The sequence below is a fragment of the Eulemur rufifrons genome, chromosome 19 (genome assembly GCF_041146395.1).
Source record: "Eulemur rufifrons isolate Redbay chromosome 19, OSU_ERuf_1, whole genome shotgun sequence".
Classification (NCBI taxonomy): Eukaryota; Metazoa; Chordata; class Mammalia; order Primates; family Lemuridae; genus Eulemur; species Eulemur rufifrons.
Window position 1 is genome coordinate 57851197 of NC_091001.1, and position 22661 is coordinate 57873857.

The following is a 22661-nucleotide window of genomic DNA, read 5'->3' on the forward strand; positions in this document are numbered from 1 at the left end:
AAAGGCCACATTGCATTTTAAGAGCACACTTCCCTCCACTGATGGGTTTAGACACCTCAGGGGAGACAATGCTCAGCTCCTGCACCTCCAAGTGGGAAAGAAATGCTTACTATGAGTCAATCAAAGTTATTTATTTTCTAAAAGTATAAAAAACACATACAAAAGGAACTCACTCTTGGCTAAAATGAAGAGAAAATATCATTGGAACACATGGCAAGGCCACTGTGGGGAAAGTCTTGCTCCTAAACCATCAGTAATTTTAATCACCACTCTGCCCCAGACTCCTTCGAAGTCACTATTTCTAAATTACACACGGACAAAGAGTAAGCTTTATTAAACCAGACTCATAAAAGTAAGAATTGTGCTTCTCCAGGTTCATAAAATATAATTCCAAGGCTCTGAGGAAAATGTTCTTACGTCACTCCCAGGGAACTTTTCTCCCCAAGAGTTGATTGGTCACTTTCTGTGGAAGAAAAGAAAGGCAGGAAAGAAGTTAGGCGCTCTTGTCACCAGAGCAGACGCCACTCCTCCCATGGAGCTAGGAGATCCGCCACCCAGATCTTGTTATTTTACTCAGCTACAGAAACTATGGTAATTATACAAAAAATACAACCTGGAAGGTTTGGGAAAGATGATCTATAATCACTCTCTATTATTTCTATGCAGATATAGATAATTTATAATCCTGACAGAATAATCATTCCCTCAGTTCACAAACACACGAGCACAGTGAGGCCAGGCCTTGCGACGCTGACACACCAGGAGGCCGGGCAGTGCCGGCGCCTCCCGCCCTGAGGCAGCGGGCCCAGGTTCTGGGGTGTGCTCCAGAAAGTTCCCCAGTCCTACATCAGTCTGGGATGAACTGGTCTTTTGGTTTCTGGCTTTCAGAGTCCTCTGAGGTGTAGTGAGGGGGTTGGAAAGGACACAGGGACAGTGAAGGATGTGGCCCTTCACGCACAGTAGCCATTCTGGTTTCTTGGGGAATTAACTGGCAGCAAGACCCGCAGCACCACTGACTTCACTGGGGACACAGGCAGGAAGTGGTGGCAGCTTGGAGGCCTCCGACCCCACCAAGCTGACAACTCTTATGCCACACTCAGATGTTTTCCAGTTTAACAGTTCTAGAGGTATCTGACTTACTCACGAAGGGCATAAAATCATCTGGGACTCTGAAATGTAAACGTAACAAGCTTGATATTTTGGACATTTCTACCAAGATATATGAATTGACTCTTTCGTGTGAAATTTGGTTCATTCCAAATGTATTCATGGAAAGTGCCTTCCACAATCAAGGCTGAGGAGCTACACCTGATTTGCAATCTAAACAGGTGCTGTAGCTTTCGCATTTCAGCACTAGTACAGTGCATTTAAGTTCACCCTCAAGCATGGTTAATTCTGAGTGAATGCTCGAACAAGTCAGTGTGTTTCTCTCCATTTCTCTTTCTCCTGATAAAGCTGACCCACGCTGCTCTACACAGAGGACTGACTGACCTTTTTATATAGCTGGGCTCGCAGTCGGTATGACTTATATTCTGATCTCCTCTTCTCCTCTTCTCTCTTTTTCCGTACTTCTGGAAGCTGCTCATAAATCCTTAGAAATGGCCCCAGTGGAAAGACAGAAAGCGGAGAGGTTACCAGGGTGCAGAGGCGCACGATCTCCTCTCCCCATCCCTGTCCAAGCTCTCCTGCTCTCCACGCATTCATCCCTCCAGACACGCCCTTAGACACGTGAACACAGAGACCCTGGCCTGGGCTCACAATCCGGAAAGGGAGACAGATGAATAAAAACATAAAGTCCTGCTAATAGTGGTTACTTCTGGGAAAGGAGTGGGATAATGAGGGCAGAGGTGAACTGCTTTCCGTGCTATGTGCAAACAGGTATTGTTTCTTTTTTCTTTTTTTCTTTTTTTGAGACAGAGTCTCACTCTGTTGCCTGAGCTAGAGTGCTGTGGCATCAGCCTAGCTCACAGCAACTTCAAACTCCTGGGCTCAAGCGATCCTTCTGCGTCAGCCACCCAAGTAGCTGGGACTCAGGCATGCGCTGCTATGCCCGGCTAATTTTTTCTACATATTTTTTTAGTTGTCCAGATAATTTCTTTCTATTTTTAGTAGAGGCGGGGTCTTGCTCTTACTCAGGCTGGTCTTAAACTCCTGAGCTCAAACAATCCTCCCGCCTCAGCCTCCCAGAGTGCTAGGATTACAGGCGTGAGCCACTGCACCCGGCCTGGTATTGTTTCAATATAAGATAATGAACAGGTATTGCTATTGTATTTTTAAACACAAGGAAAATTTTGGGAAAGAACTAAAATAGGGTCATATATACAAAATGCCACAGGAGAAGTTATAGGAGAAGAAAAACCATTCTGATGGATGGAGTCAGGAAAGGCTTCAGAGAGGCGATTAGGTGTGAGTTAGGTATTTAGACAAATTAGGGTCAGAGAGGGAATAGGAGGAGGCGGAAAGGGAAAATGAGTTCAATTAGGGGAAATGAGTGTTGGTAAAAATGGAGTCAAGGCCTCACAGAGAGGCATGTCGTGGAATAGGTGGGAAGGAGGTAGGGTGGGGAGGAGGTGGGCGGTGGAGGGTCTTGCAACCACATGAAAAATGTGGGCTTTCTCCTATCAGGGGTTGGGTGTCACTGATTTTAAGTTGGGAGGTACACAATCAAATGTGCATTTGATAAATATACTTTAATTGGAAACAATCTAAATTTCCAATAAAAGAACAGTTAAACAGATTATGGAATATAACAGAATTATAACAAAGCATAAGAAAAGATGTTTGAAGAATTTTTAATGGCGGGACGTGGTGGCTCACACCTGTAATCCTATCACTCTGGGAGGCCGAGGTGGGCGGATTATTTGAGCTCAGGAGTTCGAGACCAGCCTGAGCAAGAGCGAGACCCCGTCTCTGCTAAAAACAGAAAGAAATCATATGGACAGCTAAAAGTATATATAGAAAAAATTAGCCGGGCATGGTGGCACATGCCTGTACTCCCAGCTACTCAAGAGGCTGAGGCAGGAGAATCATTTGAGCCCGAGTTTGAGGTTGCTGTGAGCTGGGCTGACGCCACGGCACTCTAGCCAGGGCAACAGAGTGAGACTCTGTCCCCCCCCCCCCAAAAAAAAAAGAATTTTTAATGACATGAGAAAATTTTCACAATATAATGTTGAGTAAATAAAACAAGACACAAACCTGTATATGTAGTACGATCAACAATTTGGCAAAAAAAGGCGTGTTTTATACAGGTCTCTGCAAAACTCCCACACCTCCCACCAGAAACAGGACTAGTGTTAGGTATGTTTAGATGAAAGGATTATAAGCAATATTCATTTTCCTCTTTCTACTTTTCTCTGCATTTTCTAAAGTGTTCTATAATCTGGAGAAAAAAAATCATTGAAAATGATGCAGAAACTCTGTGGGAAATAGCGCAGAGAAGGGAAAGGCACTCCTTGAAGCACACAGGGTAACAAAATGCTTCCAGATAAAAGAGTTCTCTCTTTTTCAGATCTTTTCTTCTCACCGGAACCTTTAAACATCTTTGGTGTAAGTAGGTGATGAGAAAAGATGATGAGTACGAGAAGCTCCAGAGACACGAATCCTCAGTAAGACACAGTTAAAGGAGTATTGGATGCGAAGCCCAAACGCCGGGCTCTGACCCCAGCTCTGACCCTACGTTGCTGGGGTTCTTCCCCGCTCTGGGTTGCAGTTACCTAAGAATTAAGGGTGACTAGATGATATTTAGGAGCCCATTCGAGTCAATGAGTCTCAGATATAAGTGAATCACTTCCTTGAAAAGGGGCCAGACGAGAAGTAAAATTGAATAGAAGCCCTCTAATGAAAATGTGTCAGTTTAAAGCTCTAGTCTCTCCAATGGGTATTTAACCTACTTCTGTAAAAGTATATTTATGATTGAAAGCACTGATGTTTTACAGAAGACGCCCTGCCTGCTTCCTGCAGGCAAGCTTCATGCTCCCTTACAGCAAGGACTCCTACTGCTGAGTGAGATGAGACTGTAATTAGCTGCCACAAATGAACACTATATAATTTCTAATTAAATTTTAGGACATAGTTAGAATGAAGCAATGATTCTCAAATTTTTTTGACACCTTCACACTCCTAAAAATTGAGGAACCCAATGTGGATTTTATCAATATCATATTAAAAATTAAAACTAAAAAATTTAAAAATACCTATTTTTAAATTCATTTAAAAATACAATAGTAAGCCTGTTATACGCTAACATAGTAACCTATTTTTTAAATGAAAAATAAAGATGTTTACCAAAACAAAAAAATTTTAGTGAGAAGAATGGCACTGTTTTACATTTTTTGCAAAACTCTTTGATGTCTGGTTTAACAGGAAACAGGTAGACTCTTATATTAATATCTCCTTCTGTCTGTTGCCAGATGTTGTTCTGGTTAAAGCATACATCAAAAAATCTTGCTGACACATATACATAGCTGCAAAAGAGAGTATTTCAATATTCTTTTCAGATAACTGTTGATCATCTTTGATACTGCAACATAACTTAACAAGCAGTAGTTTCTTTTTTCACAGGCGTGATCATAGCTTACTGAGGCATCGAACTCCTGGGCTCAAGCAGTCCTCCCACCTCAGCCTCCCAAGTAGCAGGGACTGCAGGTGCGCACCACCACATCCAGCTTCAGTGAACTTTTTATACTTTGTTACATAAAAATCCAATAGTCTATCTTGTGCTTTGAGTGGATCTTTTATCTGTGCCTGATTTTGTAATATGCAACAATCATTTGGAAAATCCTGGTATAATGAGCTATGAAGATCTTCTGAACATTGACAAATTTACTTATATCACATGAAAATCATCACATTTCTTAATGTTACTGCTGATCTTGTCAGAAAAGTCTAAGTACTGGGAAGTTGTCAAGCTCATGGTGGTAAATACAAGTTTACTAGAATTTTACCGTTTGCTTGAAAGCTCAGATTTTCTCTTTGGCAACAAATAATGTCAGCTGTTTTCCCTAAAGTGACAGACTCATTTCTTCATTTTTAAGAAAATGCCTGCTACATGCCCAAGTTGGAATAATTGGTTTATCTGTCAGTTATTCTTTCAAGTAAAACTGGTGTTCCATGAAGAAAGCGGCTAGTTCAGTTCACTATGCAAACCATGGCTTAGGTGCTTTTCCTCGAGACAGTCGTCACATTTTGGCACGCAGCAGGAGTGCGGGTGCACTTCTGTCTACACTGCTTCCACTGTGCTGTCAACACACCCCTGGCGGGTAGCTGTGAAGGGTACACGCCGAGGCTCGTACCGTTTGGTGTCACTGTTGTGGATAGTCCTCAGGCACCAGCGGTTTCACTCTACCCGCTGCTTTTGCATAATCAGTACAAACGTCAACACAGTGAAAAGGCACATAACGTCCTAGTATTATTTTGAAATTAGTTTTGACCTTGCAAATCCCCTGGAAGAGTCTCAGCGACCTCCAGGGGTCCACAGACTACTCTCTGAGAATCACTGGATTAAAGCACTCCTTTGAATTATCTATGTGGGTTTACTAAATGGAGAGTAAAAACAAGATTTCAAGAGGAATTCTTAAATTATACAAGATAAATTGTTTTTATCTTCATTACTTCAGAAGTACTATGCCAACTATACAACTGCTCTTATTAAATAAAGCAAGTCTCCATAGAACCCCCAAAAAACCCTTAACTTAGTTATTACATGGCATTCTCATGATCAATATATGCATATCTTAAATTAATTAAGGTTAGCTAAAGCTTGCAATGGCACAAAATTTAAAAGGTAAAAAACTCCTACCTCTGTACCCAGCCACTCAATTCTTTTGCCCAAAGGCAACCACTATTATCAGTTTTTTGTCTTCCAGAAATATTCTACGTATATAAAAGTATACACATCTATATAAGCACAAATACTTCATTTTAAAGACCACAAATGAAGTATACACATGCTTCCAAAACTTGATTTTTTTTTTGAAGTTTAATTTTATGTGTCTGGGGGAGCACTCCATTATTTCTCACTCTATTGGGTAAATTTCTAGAAAGGGACTGCTAAGATAAAGGGTATGGCCACCCCAAATAAATATTTAATTTTATTTCAAAATATTGTTATTATTATTATTTTTTTTGGTGTTGCCCGGGCTAGAGTGCCATGGCATCAGCCTAGCTCACAGCAACCTCAAAGTCCTGGGCTCAAGCGATCCTCCTGCCTCAGCCTCCCGAGCAGCTGGGACTATAGGCATGTGCCACCATGCCCAGCTAATTTTTTCTGTATACAAAATATTCTTTATTTATATTTAGGTTTCTAATAAAGAAGAGCCTGACTAAGGCATGCAAATTATTGGGGATTCTTTTTGTCTTTTGTATATGAGTCATTCATACCATGATCTGTTATTTTTTTGTCTTTTTTAGTGTCATAGGTGACAAACTACTTTCATAACTTTCTTATAATGTTTTAACTTGAGCATGATGCCTTTATTCTGGGGGCAAACCAGAGCTCCTGACCATTTGGTGGCCTAATTTATACTTTTATAATTATTCTTGTTCTTTTGGCCTTACCGTTTAGACCTCTGAATCATTTCCTTCTTCCCGATAGGCCTGTTCTTCTGGGCAGCCAGGAAGACTAGGCAAGAGAAGGGGTTTTCAGTGAGTAATAACTTAACAAGAAAGGGTGTGAGAGGGAGCTGCTAGGACTTTGTGCTCCTACCCTGAGCTGGGTAGTGAGCAACGACCAAGGCCATGGCCAAGGCTAAGTTTAGACTAAGGTGCCTAAAACAGCAGCCTAAGGCCTCCCAAGACATAACGCTCTGTAGCACAGACTAGACGGTTTGAATTGAAAAACTGACAAGTTTATACGTAAGGTTGTGATGAAAAGATTAGGTAGTAATTTATAGTTTTCACAGCTTTCATACATTATTTTATTGAGATCTTAAATTTAACATAATTGTTAAGAACACAGACTCTGGAGCCAGCCCACCTGGGTTCAAATCCTAGCTGTTTTACTTATTAGGTATGTAATCTTGGGCAAGGAACTTAATCTCTATTTGCTTCAGTTTTCTCACTATAAAATAGAGATATTAACAGCATCTACCTTAGAGAGGTGTTGTAAACATGAAATGAGAACAATGTCTGGGCAAGACGCAAAGGCTACATAAGTGCTTATTATTATTATTCTTCCCATCCTGTGAGGTAGGCAAGTCTGGAATTGGCCCTATCTTTAGAGGAAAAAAATTATTCTTTCAGAATTAACTTGCTCACGGACACAGAGCTAGTTTATAAAAAAGCCCTTCTCATTTATACACTCTTGTTCGTTCTTAGAGACAGCGGGCGTCTCGCTCCATTGCCCAGGCTGGAATGCAGTGGTGTGATCATAGCTCACTATAATCTTGAACTCCTGGGCTCAAGTGATTCTCCCACCTCAGCCTCCCCAGTAGCTAGGACTATAGGTGCGCACTCCACCACACCCAGCTGGGTTTTGTTTTTGAGACAGGCTCTTGCTCTGTTCCTTGGGCTAGAGTGCAGTGGCATCATCATAGCTAACTGTAACCTCAAACTCCTGGGCTTAAGTTATTCTCCTGCCTCAGCCTCCCTAGCAGCTGGGGCTCAGGTGTGTGCCACCACACCCAGCTAATTTTTCTGTTTTTTGTAGAGACAGAGTCTCGCTCTTGCTTAGGCTGATCTCAAATTCCTGGCCTCAAGCAACTCTCCTGCCTTGTCCTCCCAAAGTGCTAGGATTACAGGTGTGAGCCACTGCGTCCGGCCTGATTTTTTAATGTTTTTGCAGAGATGGAGTCTTGATATGCTGCCCAGGCTGGTCTTGAACTCCCGGCTTCAAGCTATCTCCCTGCCTCAGCTTCCCAAAGTGCTGAGGTTACAGGTGTGAGCCACTGTGCCTGGCCCCTGTACACTCTTGTTTTTAAAATACAGCGATAGGGCTAGAGTAACTAGGCTTACTTGGATCGTAAAAATGCTGAGAGAAAAGTCATTCAGGTTCTGCTAGCTAAGGAAGACTTGAGTCTTGGCAAGCAAACAGCTACTTCCTGTCCATGTAACCGGCCTGGCATTTAGCAGTGCTCCATGGCACAGTGGCAGACCTTGCCTTCTATATTACACTGAAAGGAAAGTGGACAAGCAGATGTACCTCTCTTGGGCAGCAGGTGCATAGGATTCCGGCAGCCCTGCCATTCTCTCCCAGTGTTGAACAGCGCGTCCCGCTCACTCTGTAATACGTTCTGCAGCTTCCTCTCCTGGACTATTAACTTCAGGCGCTTTATCCGCTCCCCAGAGCGCGAGATGAAGTCAGGTCTGTGAAGCTGAAGTGATTCCTAAGGAGGAGAAAAAACCCAGACCTCACATTAATGAAGCAGTCTGCTCTCCACGTGCCTAGAAAAACCACCTCTGCCCAACAAGTTTGGAGAGCCTGTTGCTAATGCTCAGAAAATATCAAGAGCTGAAGAAGACTCTGACACCTCTCTGGGGGGGAGAGCTCCAGCAGGGAAATCGGAGGGATTAAACAAACGCCTTTGGAATAAGTCAACAACTAAGACTGTGGGCAAATCACAACTCTCCCAAATGTTGAAGGGATACAGCTCTGCCCACTGTGCTACTTTAAATTTCTGTGCAAATACATCATTAAATAGCATTTCCTTTAATCCCCGAGAGACACATGAGAAGAGACTTGGTGCCTTTTAAATCCTGTGTTAAGCAAGAATAGGAGTCACATAAACGGAGGAGCACGTGGAAGGCTGACACAGACATCAGGCCTCCAGGCACTCCACATGCAGGTACCTATAGATCCGATAAACTGCCGAAACAGCCTCCCTTCTACTGCCTTGTCCTCAGATCCTGAGGGTGACGCACTATTTAGAATGGCTAAGAGCAAGGCAATCTTTGATTAATAATGGGAAACTAAGCCCTTATGCAATGAAAACAGATGAACTGCGGAGGTGCTAGAGAGAGAAGAGGGTCACCTGACTAAACCTCAGCATGCCAAGTTACAGGTGCAACTTCTTTGGGCTTTGTCCTCCTTCTCCCTAAATATAGGGCTACAGTGTATTCAACGTCGCCGCACCTGTAGGGTTGTTCTCACGAATGGCTTCAGGGGTTCTCTGCCATCATCTCTGCCTGCGCCTGCCGGGGACTCCCGACAGTCCGTCCGCTGTCCCTGCCAGTTCTGCTCCCGCAGTGGCTCCCTCCAGGGCTTGGTTTTGGTTATTGGTTCAAACCAGGAGATACCAGGGCCAAAAATCTTGGGCAGGTTTTCCTTCTTAGATCCAGACTTCACATTTTCCACAGGAACAAACCATGAAATGCCTACAGGAAATATTTTTAACAAAAAAAAAGATTTTTTCATTTTTTTGCAGCCCACCCAGCTCTCACCAAGCACATACACATAATACAGACTCTCGGGGGACTTGGCTGTCAGAGGCCATCAGGGTGTCCCTGAGTCTGGCTTAACTGTAGGTATATGACTCCAACTTGTCAACGTGGTGGCTGGGGGGAGGTGGTGTCAACATAGTCATTTAGAAACAAAGAATCTTAGCATTTCAAGAGACTTGAAATTCACTAGTTTTTCTGCTACAAAATCTGAAACTGGAAACTGACCTTCACAGGAAGTCTGCTTGTTCTTCTTTAACTTTCTGTCCTCAGGATAACTGGTAAAGAGAATTTTCTCTTCAATTTTTTCTTCTGACCAAGAAGTCACATCACTGTCCTCTTCTAATCTAGCCTCGCTAGAACTTGGAGTTGGGAAAGTCATCCCAACATCTCGAGTGTGTTTTTTGGGACCATTCACAATCTCCAAGTTACCTGAGGGGAAAGATCACAGATATCTCTGGAAGCAGCCTAGAGGCTTAGTTAACAGGTCTATTCAAGTCAGTAAGTGAACTCTTTTTAATGCTTCAAAAACATACTGCCTTTGTTTGGGGTGGAGCAAAGGAAGAGAAGAGACGGAGAGGGAGAAAGAAAATAAACACTTATTATAGTCCTATTGGCCATCGCCCAGGCAGAAAGAAGTTGATAGAGGTAAAGACAAGACTTGAAGGGGAGAAAAAAATCAAGAGGGCAGTTTATTTATTTTTGTCTTATAAAATCAAAAGGTATAGAAAAGTATAAACTGAAAAGCTTCCTTCTCACTTCTGTTCTCGGTTCACTCTGTTCACAACCCCCTGTGATTCTCAAGAACTTTTTTTGCACATTCAAGCAATTCTCTTCCCTTATTTTTTTTTTTAAATAAACATAGTTGTATGCTATATACTGCTCTGTACCTTGATTTAAAAAAAATTTATATCTTGGAGATCTTTCCATATTAGTACAGAGAGAGCTTCCTCATTCTATATAGGATTTCACTATATGGATGTACAATAATTTAATCAAGCATTTAGCTGCTGGCGGACATCTAAGTTGACTTTGATTTTCTGCTATAACAAATGATACTTTGATGGTTAATTTTGTACATTTGTCATTTTGTACATACACAAATATATCCATAGGCTAAATTCCACATCTGTGCAATATATCTATAGGACAAATTGCATAAGCAAAAATGTTGGGTCAAAGTAATTTTGATAGGAACTGTCGAACTGCCTCTCACAGTGTACCAACTTAGACTCCTACTAGAATATATGAGGATACCCATTTCCCTACACTCTTGCCCACAAACTTGCCATCAAACTTGAATTCTGCCAATCTAATAAGTGAAAAATAGCAGTTGGACAGAGTTTTAATCTTAATTTCCTTTATTATGAGTGAGGTTAAGTATCTCATATGTTTAAGAGCCATTTTTTATTTCAATGGAAAAGTTTAATTTCAAAAAATTTACCTGCTTGTACACCCTTGTTTAACATGTGCACATTTTGCTTATTGCAAATAGTAGAGTTTGAGCTCAAGCTATGGGCAGAAGATGGAATAGAGTCAGAAGAAATCATATGGTTTGCCACCTGGAAAAATAAAAGAGATGTTGTTATGGTTACCTGCAATCAATGGCACAGCTAACCCACAGCAGAAGTAAGTCCACAGGTCCCCAGGAGCCCTTTCTTACCCGATTCAAATTGCTAAAATGCAGTTGGAGGAAGCCTGAAACAATGTGAACATGCTGCCATGTATCTGTGAGAAGGAGCAGAATGCTATTGTAGTTGGATAGGGCCTGAGCTGTTGCAAGATGGTAAGACAAAAAGAGGCTGGGTATATTCTCAGGGCTTGGAAAAACTCTGAGGAAGATGCTAGCCAAACATTAGTCCCGTGCATCTTCAGAAGGGCATTCTGAATTGACACCTGCAAATAATTTTGATGTAATTTTGTAGTATGAAATACTAGTATATAAAACAGCATTTCTTAAACTTGCTCATCATAAAGATCTCCTGGGAAAGGGCTAACTCAGAACAATGAGTCAGAATCTCTAGGGGAGGGGTCTGAGCATCTATATTTTGAATAAATGCCAGGTGATTTTCTATTTAAGGAAGTTTGGTTGAGGTGAATTCAAGCCCAAGTAAGGAGAGGAAACTTAGAGTATCTGCTTCCTTGAACAAGATAAACTACATTCCAGGGCCCTCAGGAAACTTAACAGAATCCTGGAGAGGGGCTATGTTAGATATTTGAAGACAGGAAATGTTTTGATTTTCAGAAAAGTGAGCACTGCAGGCTGGTGGGTTGACCTGTATAATTTAGGATGGATCATCAATCTGATAATTTGCAAGGAATTAGAGATGGAAGGAAAAATTTGCAAATTTCAGCCAGGGCTCAGGAAGGCAGGCAGAACAAGCCCTGACAGGTTACCCTTGTTTTTCCTAGTAGACATACGGTCACTTGACTGGCAGGACAAAAGAATGTGAGTACACCTAAATTCTAACAAAATAACAAAACATCTCATGGCATCTTTGAGGCAAGGTGAAGTTTTATGGGTTGGATAGTAATACAAGTTGGTAGAACCATAACTGGTTGAACCAACCTTACCCAAATATTTCAACACAGAGAGAGGCCTTTACTGAGTGGTACATCTTGCCTCTGACATCCAACATTTCCTAAGCACCTACTGTGTGCCAGTCACTGGGTTTGGCTCTGGCTATTTCTTAACATTTTTATAGATCAATGTCTTGGAGATATGGAAAGCAGGCGAATTTCCATACAATGCACATCTGTGAGTGCCTGAATGGCTGTCAGGATCCCCAATGATAACAGGAATGATGGGCTCAGTCAAACATGAAGATGTTCAGTAGGGGTAATTGTAAAATCTTTGTCACTTTGGTTAGGCTAAGAGTTCTTAAATATAACATCAAAGGCATGATTCATGAAAGAAAAACATTTAAAATCGGGCCTCATAATTACTATAGTAACACCATTTGCACTTCAGAAGACACTCTTTTAAATGAAAAAGTCAAGCCACAGACTGAGAGAAATTATTTGCAAATCATACATCTGATATAGGACTTATAACCAGAATATGTAAAGAACCCTTAAAATTCAGTAGGAAGACAAATAAACTAATTTAAAAATGGGTAAAAGATTTGGATAGGCATTTCATCAAAGAAATATAAGCGCAGTCAATAAGTACAGGAAAAGGTGTTCAATATCATCAGTCATTAGGGAAATTCAAATTAAAATCACAATGAGATACCACTTCACACTCACCAGGATGGTTATAACCAAAAGGATGGAAAACAGCAAGTACAGACAAGGAGGTGAAGAAACTGAAACTTTCACACATTGCAGGTGGAAATGTAATGATGTAGCCACTTGGGAAAACACTGGCAATTTCATAAAAAGTTAAACATAAACTTACCACATGGTCCAGCAATTCCACTCTTAGGTTAATACCGCCCCCCCCCAAATGAAAATGTATTCCTACACAGAAACTTTTGTACAAATGTTAATAGCAGCATTAATATTACCCCCAAAATTGAAATAACTCAAATGTCTATAAACTGATAAAATGTGGTATAGCCACTCAATGGAACACTATTCACCAATAAAAATAAACTACTGATACATAGTACAACATGGATGAAGCTTGAGATCATTATGTTAAACAAAAGAAGCCATATGTAAAAGACCACATATTATATGATGCTATTTACATGAAATGTCCAGAAGAGGCAGAAAGGGGATGAGTGGTCGCTTGGGGCTGGGAATGTGAATTGACTACAAACAGGTACAAGGGACCTTTTTTGTGGAGACAGAAATGTTCTAAAATTGGATTGTGGTAATGATTTCACAACTCTATAAATTTACTAAAAATAACTGTGCACTTGTCATGCAGGTATTTTACAGTATGTAAATCATACTTCAATAAAGCTGCTTTAAAAAAAATCTCTGTAGAGATATGCAAGAAACTGGTAACATTGCCTTTGGGAAGGACAGCTGGGTGCCTGGGGAACAGGAGTAGGAAGCACACTCTTTACCAAATATTCTTTTATACACTTTGAATTTTGTACCATATGGTTATATTACCAGTTTAAGAAATGAGAATAAACACACACACACAAAAACTTGTGAGGAAGGCTATGGCAATAAAGATTTAATGAGTTCAGCAGCAGTTAGACGTGTTAGGTCACAGAAATGCTCTAATCACTGAAAGGAAGGTGGTAAGTTGGTTTTGTCAATGTGCCCTCACCACCTGAAGCACATGCGCAAAGGGACATGTTTAATAATAGGTTACCAACAAACTTACACCCAGGAAAGCTACCAAATCCAGAAAGGGAAGTGGAAACCATGACATGGGTGGGATGGTTCACAGAGTGAAGACTTGAGAGAAAACACTTTAGGCAACGAAATGAGGGCCTGAGAGGGAGAAGACGAGATCTCTTTCCTATGTCTTCAGAGAGCAGTTCCAGGAACAGAGCCAGGAATTCCAGTGCAAGGAGATTTTGGATCTTTACAAGTTAAAGCCTTTGATAACTGGAGCCTTAGACAGATGGAACGAGCCACCCCATGAGCAGTGAGAGGTAGAGCTGCTGAGGCAGAGGCCCCTTTGGTGCAGATGCAAAAATGTCGATGCGGTGGGAGCGGGTAGGGCCATAGCACTCCCACGGCCCCTTCCAAGCCCGAGATTCCGTGAACTTCCTGCAGTTCCAAAGTATACAACTGGTCATGGCATGCACCACAGCGTGTGAAAAATACAGTTACACTGGATTAAATGAGGAGGCTTGGTGTGTGTGTTTCTGTTTTTGGTTCAAATCCTTTCTGATTTAGTAATTCCTGCCTATAAAAAAGTAATCATTTAAAAATAAATTCCCTCCCAACAAAATGTATTTATTCAGCCCTCTAGGATGGTGACAATCAACAGCAAAGGCAAAAACTAGTGTTTATTAGGACGTGGAGAAATTGAAATCCTCATACATTGCTGGTGGGACTGTATAATGGTGCAGGTGCTTTGGAAAACAGCCTGGCAGTTCCTCAAATGGTTAAACAGAGAGTCATCGTATGATTCAGCAAGTCCACCCTTAGGTATATACCCGAGAGAAATGAAAACATAGGCCCACACAAAAACTTGTACATGAATGTTCAGTTCAGAACAGTTTTGTTCATAACAGCCAAAAAATAGAAATAACCCAAATGTCCATGAACTGATGAATGGATAAATAAAATGTAGTATATAATAGAATATTATTTGGCCATTAAAAGGAATGAACACACACTATGATGTAGGTGAACCTTGAAAACATTATGTTAAGTGAAAGAAGCCAGTCACAAGCGACTACATATTGTGTGATTACATTTATAAGAAAAGTCCAGAATAGGCATAGCCACAGAGACAGAAATTAAATATTGGTTGCCTGTAGGCTGGGGCAGAGGTAGGAGGTTGGGGAAATGAGGATTGACTGTTAACTGTTAAAGTGTACAGGATTTTTTTTGGAGGATGTTGGAAATGTCCTAAAATTAGATTAGGGTGATGGTTGCACAATTCTATGAATATACCAAAACCCATTAAACTGTACACTTGAAATAAGTGAATCTTACAGCATGTGACATATCTCAAGCAAGCTGTAAATATGTTTATTCGTGTACGCACACAAATAAATATGGACTATGAAGTCTTGTTTCGAGAAAAAAGCTTATCATGCCCTATGGTCCCGCATCTCCTGTGTCACTGCATCAGGGATACAATAATGGGAGGCGAACAACAGTGTTGCTTTCATATAATGAAGAACAGATGATGCCAACCAAAGTGCAGGCACTGGGTGCTGCAGGTGTGATGGAGAACTGCAAACACTCTAAACATTCTGATTTTGTCAGAATCACAAAATTATGGCATGCAATGTTGACTTTCATCCAGATTCATTACATGAATCACAATGCACAGGCCTGCACTGTGTCCAACAAATTGTGCTGAGGGCCCATCATGGGGTAGAACTTTTGTCTTTTTTTTCTGAATTCATTTACAGATGCTGTTGGTAAACCACAACAGTCCACTTTCCTCAGTCCATGGGGAGTCTCAGGCATCTCTTCTAATGGTATCATCCCTCAGAGTGTGGGTGTGGATTAGCCCACTCAGTTCTCTGCAATGGAGCTTTACGTGTAAAGACTTAAGTGACTACAAGTTAACGGACATTATCAGCTGCCATGGTTTAAGCTTTCTGTTGCACATTCCAGAAAGGAGATATATGTTGGTTGTCTGCTTCTGTTTTGTTTATATTATGAAAGAAAATACACCTGCTAATGCCTTATTTTACACTGGGAAAAGAAATTAAAATTTAGGTGAGATTCATTCCCATATTTATTGAGCAAAGACATCAGACCCAGAAATAAAAGCTTTTCAATTAAAAAATTACTTTTTAGGTGGAAACTGAGCTTAGGAAAATATATTCAGCATAGGAAAAAGGCTACGTTTTCATATGACCCTACGCAGCTATTCTTCATGTAGGAAGATTGTTACTGCTGGCCTTCAGCCAGCCAGGTGCCATATGGGAGATGCTTTTCCTTTAGAGAAATGGGTTTACGCCAACTCATTTATAACCACTCAAGTTTAGGACCAGAGATACATACTGACAAGACAGTCAGAGTAAAAATGAGAAACAGAGTCTATGGCACCAAAAGAGTCTTTTCTTGTCAAAAGTTTTTAGAAATGTGCAGATCAGCTGGCAATAGTAGTTTCAATAAAATTTACTAATGAGTAAGGGGTGACACAATCACAAAATGTCCAAAAAATAACATTTTGACATATGTTAAATTTCTAGAGACAAGATAAAAGCTTGCAGAAGCAGAAACTCAGGTGGTAACTATTATTCACCTTTAGAAAATCAGAACTTGTCATCTATTTCTGCCAGTATGGTTAATTATTAATACCATATAACTATGAAAAATATCCCCCAGAAAATTAAGACTGCATTGTATGTACATAATATGTCCTCAGAAAATTTCTTTTGGGGCACGAATGAGTAAAGATTGCAGAGATGAAACAATTCTGTGTAACACCAAAATTCAAACTTTAGCTATGAGAGTGGGTGGTTAAAATGCAATGGAAGTCATTATGGTCAATGGTCATTAGAACTGAGGTCAAGAAAGAGGATTGTAAAGTTTCCCAGATAATGGCAGGGCTTGGAGGAGTGAGAAAAATGAACCATGAGCTAAAATCCTCAGTTAACACATGGGAAAGGTCAGAAGGTTGGCAAATAGTCATGAGAATCTTGTAGAGGGTAGTAGAATTAGGTGACATGGGTCCCAAAGGTTTTTCCATCAGGTTTGAAAAATTATGGTCTGGAAATAGCCTTATATACTTTTTTTCCTCTTTGCATTCTCCCAAATATCTTTCCTTTGGCTTTTGTATCTGTGAGGATTATGATCACTTTTACATGGATGACTCTAAAATTTTTATTTAACCCATGATATACGCATGACGTCAGATATACCTAGCTTGTTAGATATTTTCACTTGGACGTTCTGATCCAACTTCAAGTTTCATATTTCACTCAGTTTCTTCTTCAGATTTTTCCATTTTGATAAGGTGTCCACACTTATTATTATTATTTTTTTTGAGACAGAGTCTCACTATGTTGCCTGGGCTAGAGTGCCGTGGCGTCAGCCTAGCTTACAGCAACCTCAAACTCCTGGGCTCAAGCGATCCTCTTGCCTCAGCCTCCCAAGTAGCTGGGACTACAGGCGCTCGCCACCATGCCCAGGTAATTTTTTGTTTCTACATTTAGGTGCCTGGCTAATTTTGTCTATTTTTAGTAGAGACAAGGTCTCACTCTTGCTGAGGCTGGTCTTGAACTCCTGACCTCAAGTGATCCTCCCACCTCCCAGAGTGCTAGAATTACAGGCACTACTAAAAATAGAAAGAAATTAGCCACACAACTAAAAATAGTTAAAATTAGCTGGGCATGGTGGCACGCTTCCCACACTTACTGTACTTTTGTCGCAGTCTATATTACAGTTATGTTTGGATGAATGAACAGATAAATGCATTCTGGTTGAAAGCATAGCAAAGTCTCCGAAAAGCTCTTTCTTCTCTTCGAAATTACAGAGTGGGGACACAGTGAATGCTCAAGACCAAGTAGCATCTAATTAAAAAGAAAAAACCCATCTTCCCATAGCAATTTGTTTTTCTAACTTCTGGCAAAAACTAGAAATTATTGGCAGAGAAGTGGAAATAGAAACTCTCATACTTTGCAGGCAGGAACACAGACTGGAAAGCAATTTGGTACTAATGTAGGAAATTAAGTACACATACAGTTTATGATCCAAGAATTCTACTTCTGAGTATAAATGCTAAAGATAGTCTCACACAGGTCCTTAGGGACATGGACAAAGATATGCATTGCCTGTTTTGTGGTGCTGGGGAGTTGACAGCAGCCTGGGTGTCCGTCACAGGTAAGTGCATGGGTAAACTGATAGATACACTTATGCAATGATGAGAAACCTAGATTAGATGTACTTATAGCAATGCAGATGGAATTTGAAAATACAAAACCTGATGAACATTAGAAAAATAATGGTCTACCGTTATATAAGTTGAAAAATTTGTACAAACTTGCAAAATGTATATTTTGTAAGAACTCATATAACCCAAAAGATATTTATATAATAAGACCAGTTGCCTATGGGGAGACAGAAACGAGGATGGGATATGGGGATGAAATTTTAAAAAGAGAGGTGGTGAACTGAGTAGTACATTTAACTGAACCCTCAGCACCTGAAGTTAGAAGAAAATTCTACTTTGTCTTGGTGCAGAAACTGCATATATAATACTTTTATAATCCTATTCTTTCACTGTACTTGTAGAAGGATTCATTATGACTAGATTGGAGGTTTAAAATGGTCTTTTAGGCAGAAAATAGAAATCAATGAGAAGCTTGAGAATTCACCTTCCCAGCTCACAAACTGTATTTTGTGATTATTTGATCAGTCTGGCTTACCGTACTCTTTTATTAATGTCAAACAAAAGCAACTTTTATGGTTTCTTATTAGAATATACATGTTTCTTGTAAAAAATATTAAAGCAGAAAATTATAAAACAAGAATTCATAGTCTATAATTTTAGGGTAATTTACTAATATCTTATTTTTTCCAGTCTGTCATATATATACACACACATACACATATTATGTTCCAGTCATATGTATACACATTTATACATGTACTATATGTGTATATATTTGAGATTATAATATGTACATATAGCTTTATATCTTGATTTTTCTCTTAACATATAATGAAATTTATCCTTTGGGTTCCAAGATACTGCTTTTGACTGTAATTTCTCTTCATATACAGACCTGATTGTAAAGACTGATATGAACTCAGTCTTTTTATAAAAACGTAAGAAATACTGATAAACATTTAACTGAGCGTTAATAAAGCTCTCATTTTCTTCTCTCCTGAAGGTCTGTCTGGTAGGTAGTTTGTGTTGTTTATTTGCCCAGCTGCTGGAAACATGGGCAAATGTAAGTACGGAGAGGTAAAAAATACAGAGAAATCATTCATCATCTTTAGCATGTTCTACATAAACAAAAACTGATAAACTTGACCTTTTTTCTTCTCTTTTTGTGCTAAAAGTAGCGAATCATCCCTATTCCCCCACCAGAATACAACCAGATACCAAGAAAAAGAGATGGGGAAGGGAGAGGGGAGAGAAAACAACAGGAAAAAAGCACAGAGGTAAACACAGCAAGAAGAGGAGGGAAGAGGGGAGGGAAGGAGTAATCAGAAGAAGAATGGAGACACACCAGACAGTGGGAACAAGAGACAGAACAGGGGTGGGGTGGGGGTAGGGGTATGCAGAGCTCAAGTGCACGTGCGTGGGTACAAAGAGGCAGAGAGAACAGAAGCAGTGTGCAAAGACACAGCAGGGGTGGGAAGAGGGCAGGGACTGCAGACACCGAAGGGGAGACTGAACAGAGCAGAGAAAGGCATAGAAAGAGTAAGTCAAATAAAGAGATGGCATCATCACAGGCAGAAGGGGGGAGCAGGCAGCTGCAGCTATTCCCTTAGATTGACTCTTAAATTCTCAAATGTACAGTGAGGTAAAAAATGTCCTGGGTAAACAAGTTCAGGAAAAAAAGCATTAACATATCTAAGGAAATCTGGGTTAAAGACAAGATAGTTAAAAAAGAAAAAATATTAATGGTCAAAAACACACAAAAGAAAATAAAGAGGCCAGGCACAGTGGCTCACACCTGTAATTCCAGAACTTTTGGTGGCCAAGGCAGCAGCATGGCTTGAGGCCAAGGCTTAGAGACCACCCTGGGCAATATAACAAGACCCCATCTCTACAATAAATAGAAAAATTATTTACACATGGTGGTACATGCCTGTAATTCCAGCTACCCAGGAGGCTGAGGCAGGAGGATTGCTGGAGCCCTGGGAGTTTGAGGATGCTGTGAGCTATGAGGATGCCACCATGCTCTAGCCTGGGCAACAGAGTGTAACCCTGTCTCTAATAAAAATCAATAAATGAATAAATCAGTGGGTGTCATTAAAGAAAGGTGAATCAGAACAGGTATCATATTTCTGGCCTATTAGATTGACAAACGTGAAGAAGAATGTTATTGGCAAGTACTGATCAAAGTGAGCAAATAATTGATTTGACCTTTCAGGAGGACAATTTAGCTGCATGGACTAAACATTTTTAATATGCCTATTTGTTAATTCAGGAATTCTATGTTTAGAAATGTATCTCAAGGAAATAGAAAAATTCATAAAGATATAGTGAGACTACTCATCAAAGTGTAGATAATGATACAGAAAAATTTAAAACAAATTAAATGTCTGTCATTAGGGAACTAATTAGATAAACACTATATTTATACAGTGGAACCCACAAAGCAATTAAAAATGACTACATACATCTGTACTTGACACAGAAAGCTATCTATGATATATTAGGTGAAGAGTGTTAAAATAAACAAAAAATCTGAAATAAGAGCATCAAATCAAATGGAATAATTCCATTTCAAAAAATAAAACAAGGTATGTGAATCATAAAATATAAACCTGGAAGGTTATATATGAAAATGTTAATGATGACTATTTCATGATGGTGAGAATTATGGGTGAATTTCTGGGCCTTTATGTTTTCTATATTGTCTGAACTCTTTACATTTTGCTCTCTTTTTACCTTTATACTCAATAAAAGAAAGAAGTTTTTGTTTTTCGACAAAAACATTTGGTAATAAAGAGAAAGATGTAAGGCAGTAGAAGCATCAACAGAAGCTCTTCCAACACGAGTCCTCCTCCATCTGTGAAGAGGATGAACTGGAGCATGGTTCCAGTTGGAAGGAAGGTGCCCACAGAGAGAACTGAATACACAGGAAACAGAGAAACACTGAGAAAACAGATGAATAGATTTTATAAAATAAACACGCTTAATGAACCTCCTCTTCCATAACTGAAAGATACAAACAAAAAGCATCAAAAAGTGAAAAGAATATTCACAGTCCAGGGAAAGGGCTCAACTCATATTACAAACTTACAGAAATACTGTCTAGAGAAACAGCTGGGACCAAATTTGAGGAGCTATCATAAAGTTCTTCCTCTACAAAGGATCATCAGAGGGTGAAGGGTGAATCAATTAAATACCTTACTAGTAATCCCACTTTTGATAGAAAAGGGGAATGAGGTAATAAGTGGTCCAGGAGAAAGAGACAAACTTCTCAATTAGAGACATGCTCCCCTGTTTTTAAAAAAAATGAAGATTAACCAAATACTCCTTTGTGGCCTGAAAGAAATCAGAAAAACGTCTGGGAATAATCTCTTACATCTAAATATCTTAATTGCATTATACCACTACCACCACCCTAAAGAAGTACAAGAACAAAACCTCAACGGCATGTACCACAGAACTAGACACTTTCCTTACCCCACAATTAATGTGGCAGAAACTAGTTTATGAGTTTTAAAACAATGGCAGAGAAAAAATGTCACCTAATGAGGTTGTTAAGAGTCTTAGAATCACATACTCCCTTCCTGGCTTTTCCTCAAGCTGAGGGGCAAAATAAATATAAACCATACACAATTAGCCCTCAAGTTCATGTCCTGGGTAGAGAATTTAAACAATATCTTAAAAACAGGTAATAAGATAGTCAAAGAGAGTTCCAACCATATTACCTGTGGGAAAATAAATGGCTTCCACAGAACTGTTCAGAGACACACACGTAATTTGAAACAAAAGAGAATGCTATTGTACAGCATGAAAATGAAAGAAAGGAAGAAAGAAAAAAAGGAAAGAGGAAGAATTTATTTTGCAAGGTTTGTCCATTGTAGTCAATAAATAATTTGTATTCTCACTCTAGAGAAGATAAAGCTGCCAAGTCACGAAAAGGTATGGCGAAACTTTAAATGCATATTGATAAGTGAAAGAAGCCAGTCTGAAAAGGCTACATTCTATTTGATTCCCAGTATATGACAATATACAAAAGGCAAAACTATAGATAGTAGACAGAGAGACAGTCATTGCCAGAGGTTTGGAGGAAGGATAAATAGGTGGAGCACAAATTTTTAGCGCAGGGTAACTATTCTACATGATACTGTAACGATGAAAATATGACTTTATGAATTTGTTAAAACCTATAGTACAACACAGAGTGAAGCCTAACGTAAACTATGAACTTTAGTTAGTAATAACGAATCAACATTGGAAATAATAGGGGAAACTGTGTGAGGGAAGAGGGGGAGAGAGGATGTAGGAGAAATCCGTACTTTCTCTCCAGTGTTTCTCTGAACCTAAAACTGCTCTAAAAATAAAGTTTATTAATTAAAAAAAAAGAACATGGACCTAATGAAATAGATCTAAGATAAGCTAAAGGAAAATGAAGGGAGATCAAAAGGCAGTTGATAAAATTATTAATAACACAATTTATCAAATAATTAATGAATATCTACTATGTGTCAGAGAAACAAGGACAGGCACTAAGGAAAACTGAGGAGAAAACAAATACCATTATGTCACTGCAGAACTATTTTATGTACTACAAAACAAAAATTTGATCAAAAGTGTAGAAAATGGAGATAGTGCAGAGGCTTATAGACTGAAAGAATCTGGAAGTGTAGAGAAAAAGATGGAGAAAATGAAAATAATTAGAATAATAGGAGAGAAAGACATATAATAGAGATCTAATATATGTATAAGATGCATTGTTCCTTCACCCCCTCATTCCTGAGAAACAAAGAGTCCCTTCTCCAAGCTGTAAGGAGAAAGAGACAAGTAACTTACAAAGGAAAACCCATCAGAATTA

The 22661-nt window shown here is 39.6% G+C and overlaps 1 protein-coding gene across 1 annotated transcript in view; it reads right to left on the reverse strand.

The window, feature by feature from the left end:
- Positions 1-263: 263 nt before the first annotated feature.
- ALMS1 (ALMS1 centrosome and basal body associated protein) overlaps positions 264-22661 on the reverse strand; it is a 169892-nt gene continuing 147494 nt past the window's right edge. Inside the window, exons 17-23 of the mRNA XM_069494170.1 lie at positions 10817-10934; positions 9601-9804; positions 9068-9309; positions 8138-8321; positions 6556-6619; positions 1492-1591; positions 264-463 (exon numbers count right to left, since the gene is read on the reverse strand). Coding sequence (XP_069350271.1) covers positions 419-463; positions 1492-1591; positions 6556-6619; positions 8138-8321; positions 9068-9309; positions 9601-9804; positions 10817-10934 — 957 coding nt within the window. The 3' untranslated portion in view covers positions 264-418. The remainder of the gene's footprint in view (positions 464-1491; positions 1592-6555; positions 6620-8137; positions 8322-9067; positions 9310-9600; positions 9805-10816; positions 10935-22661) is intronic.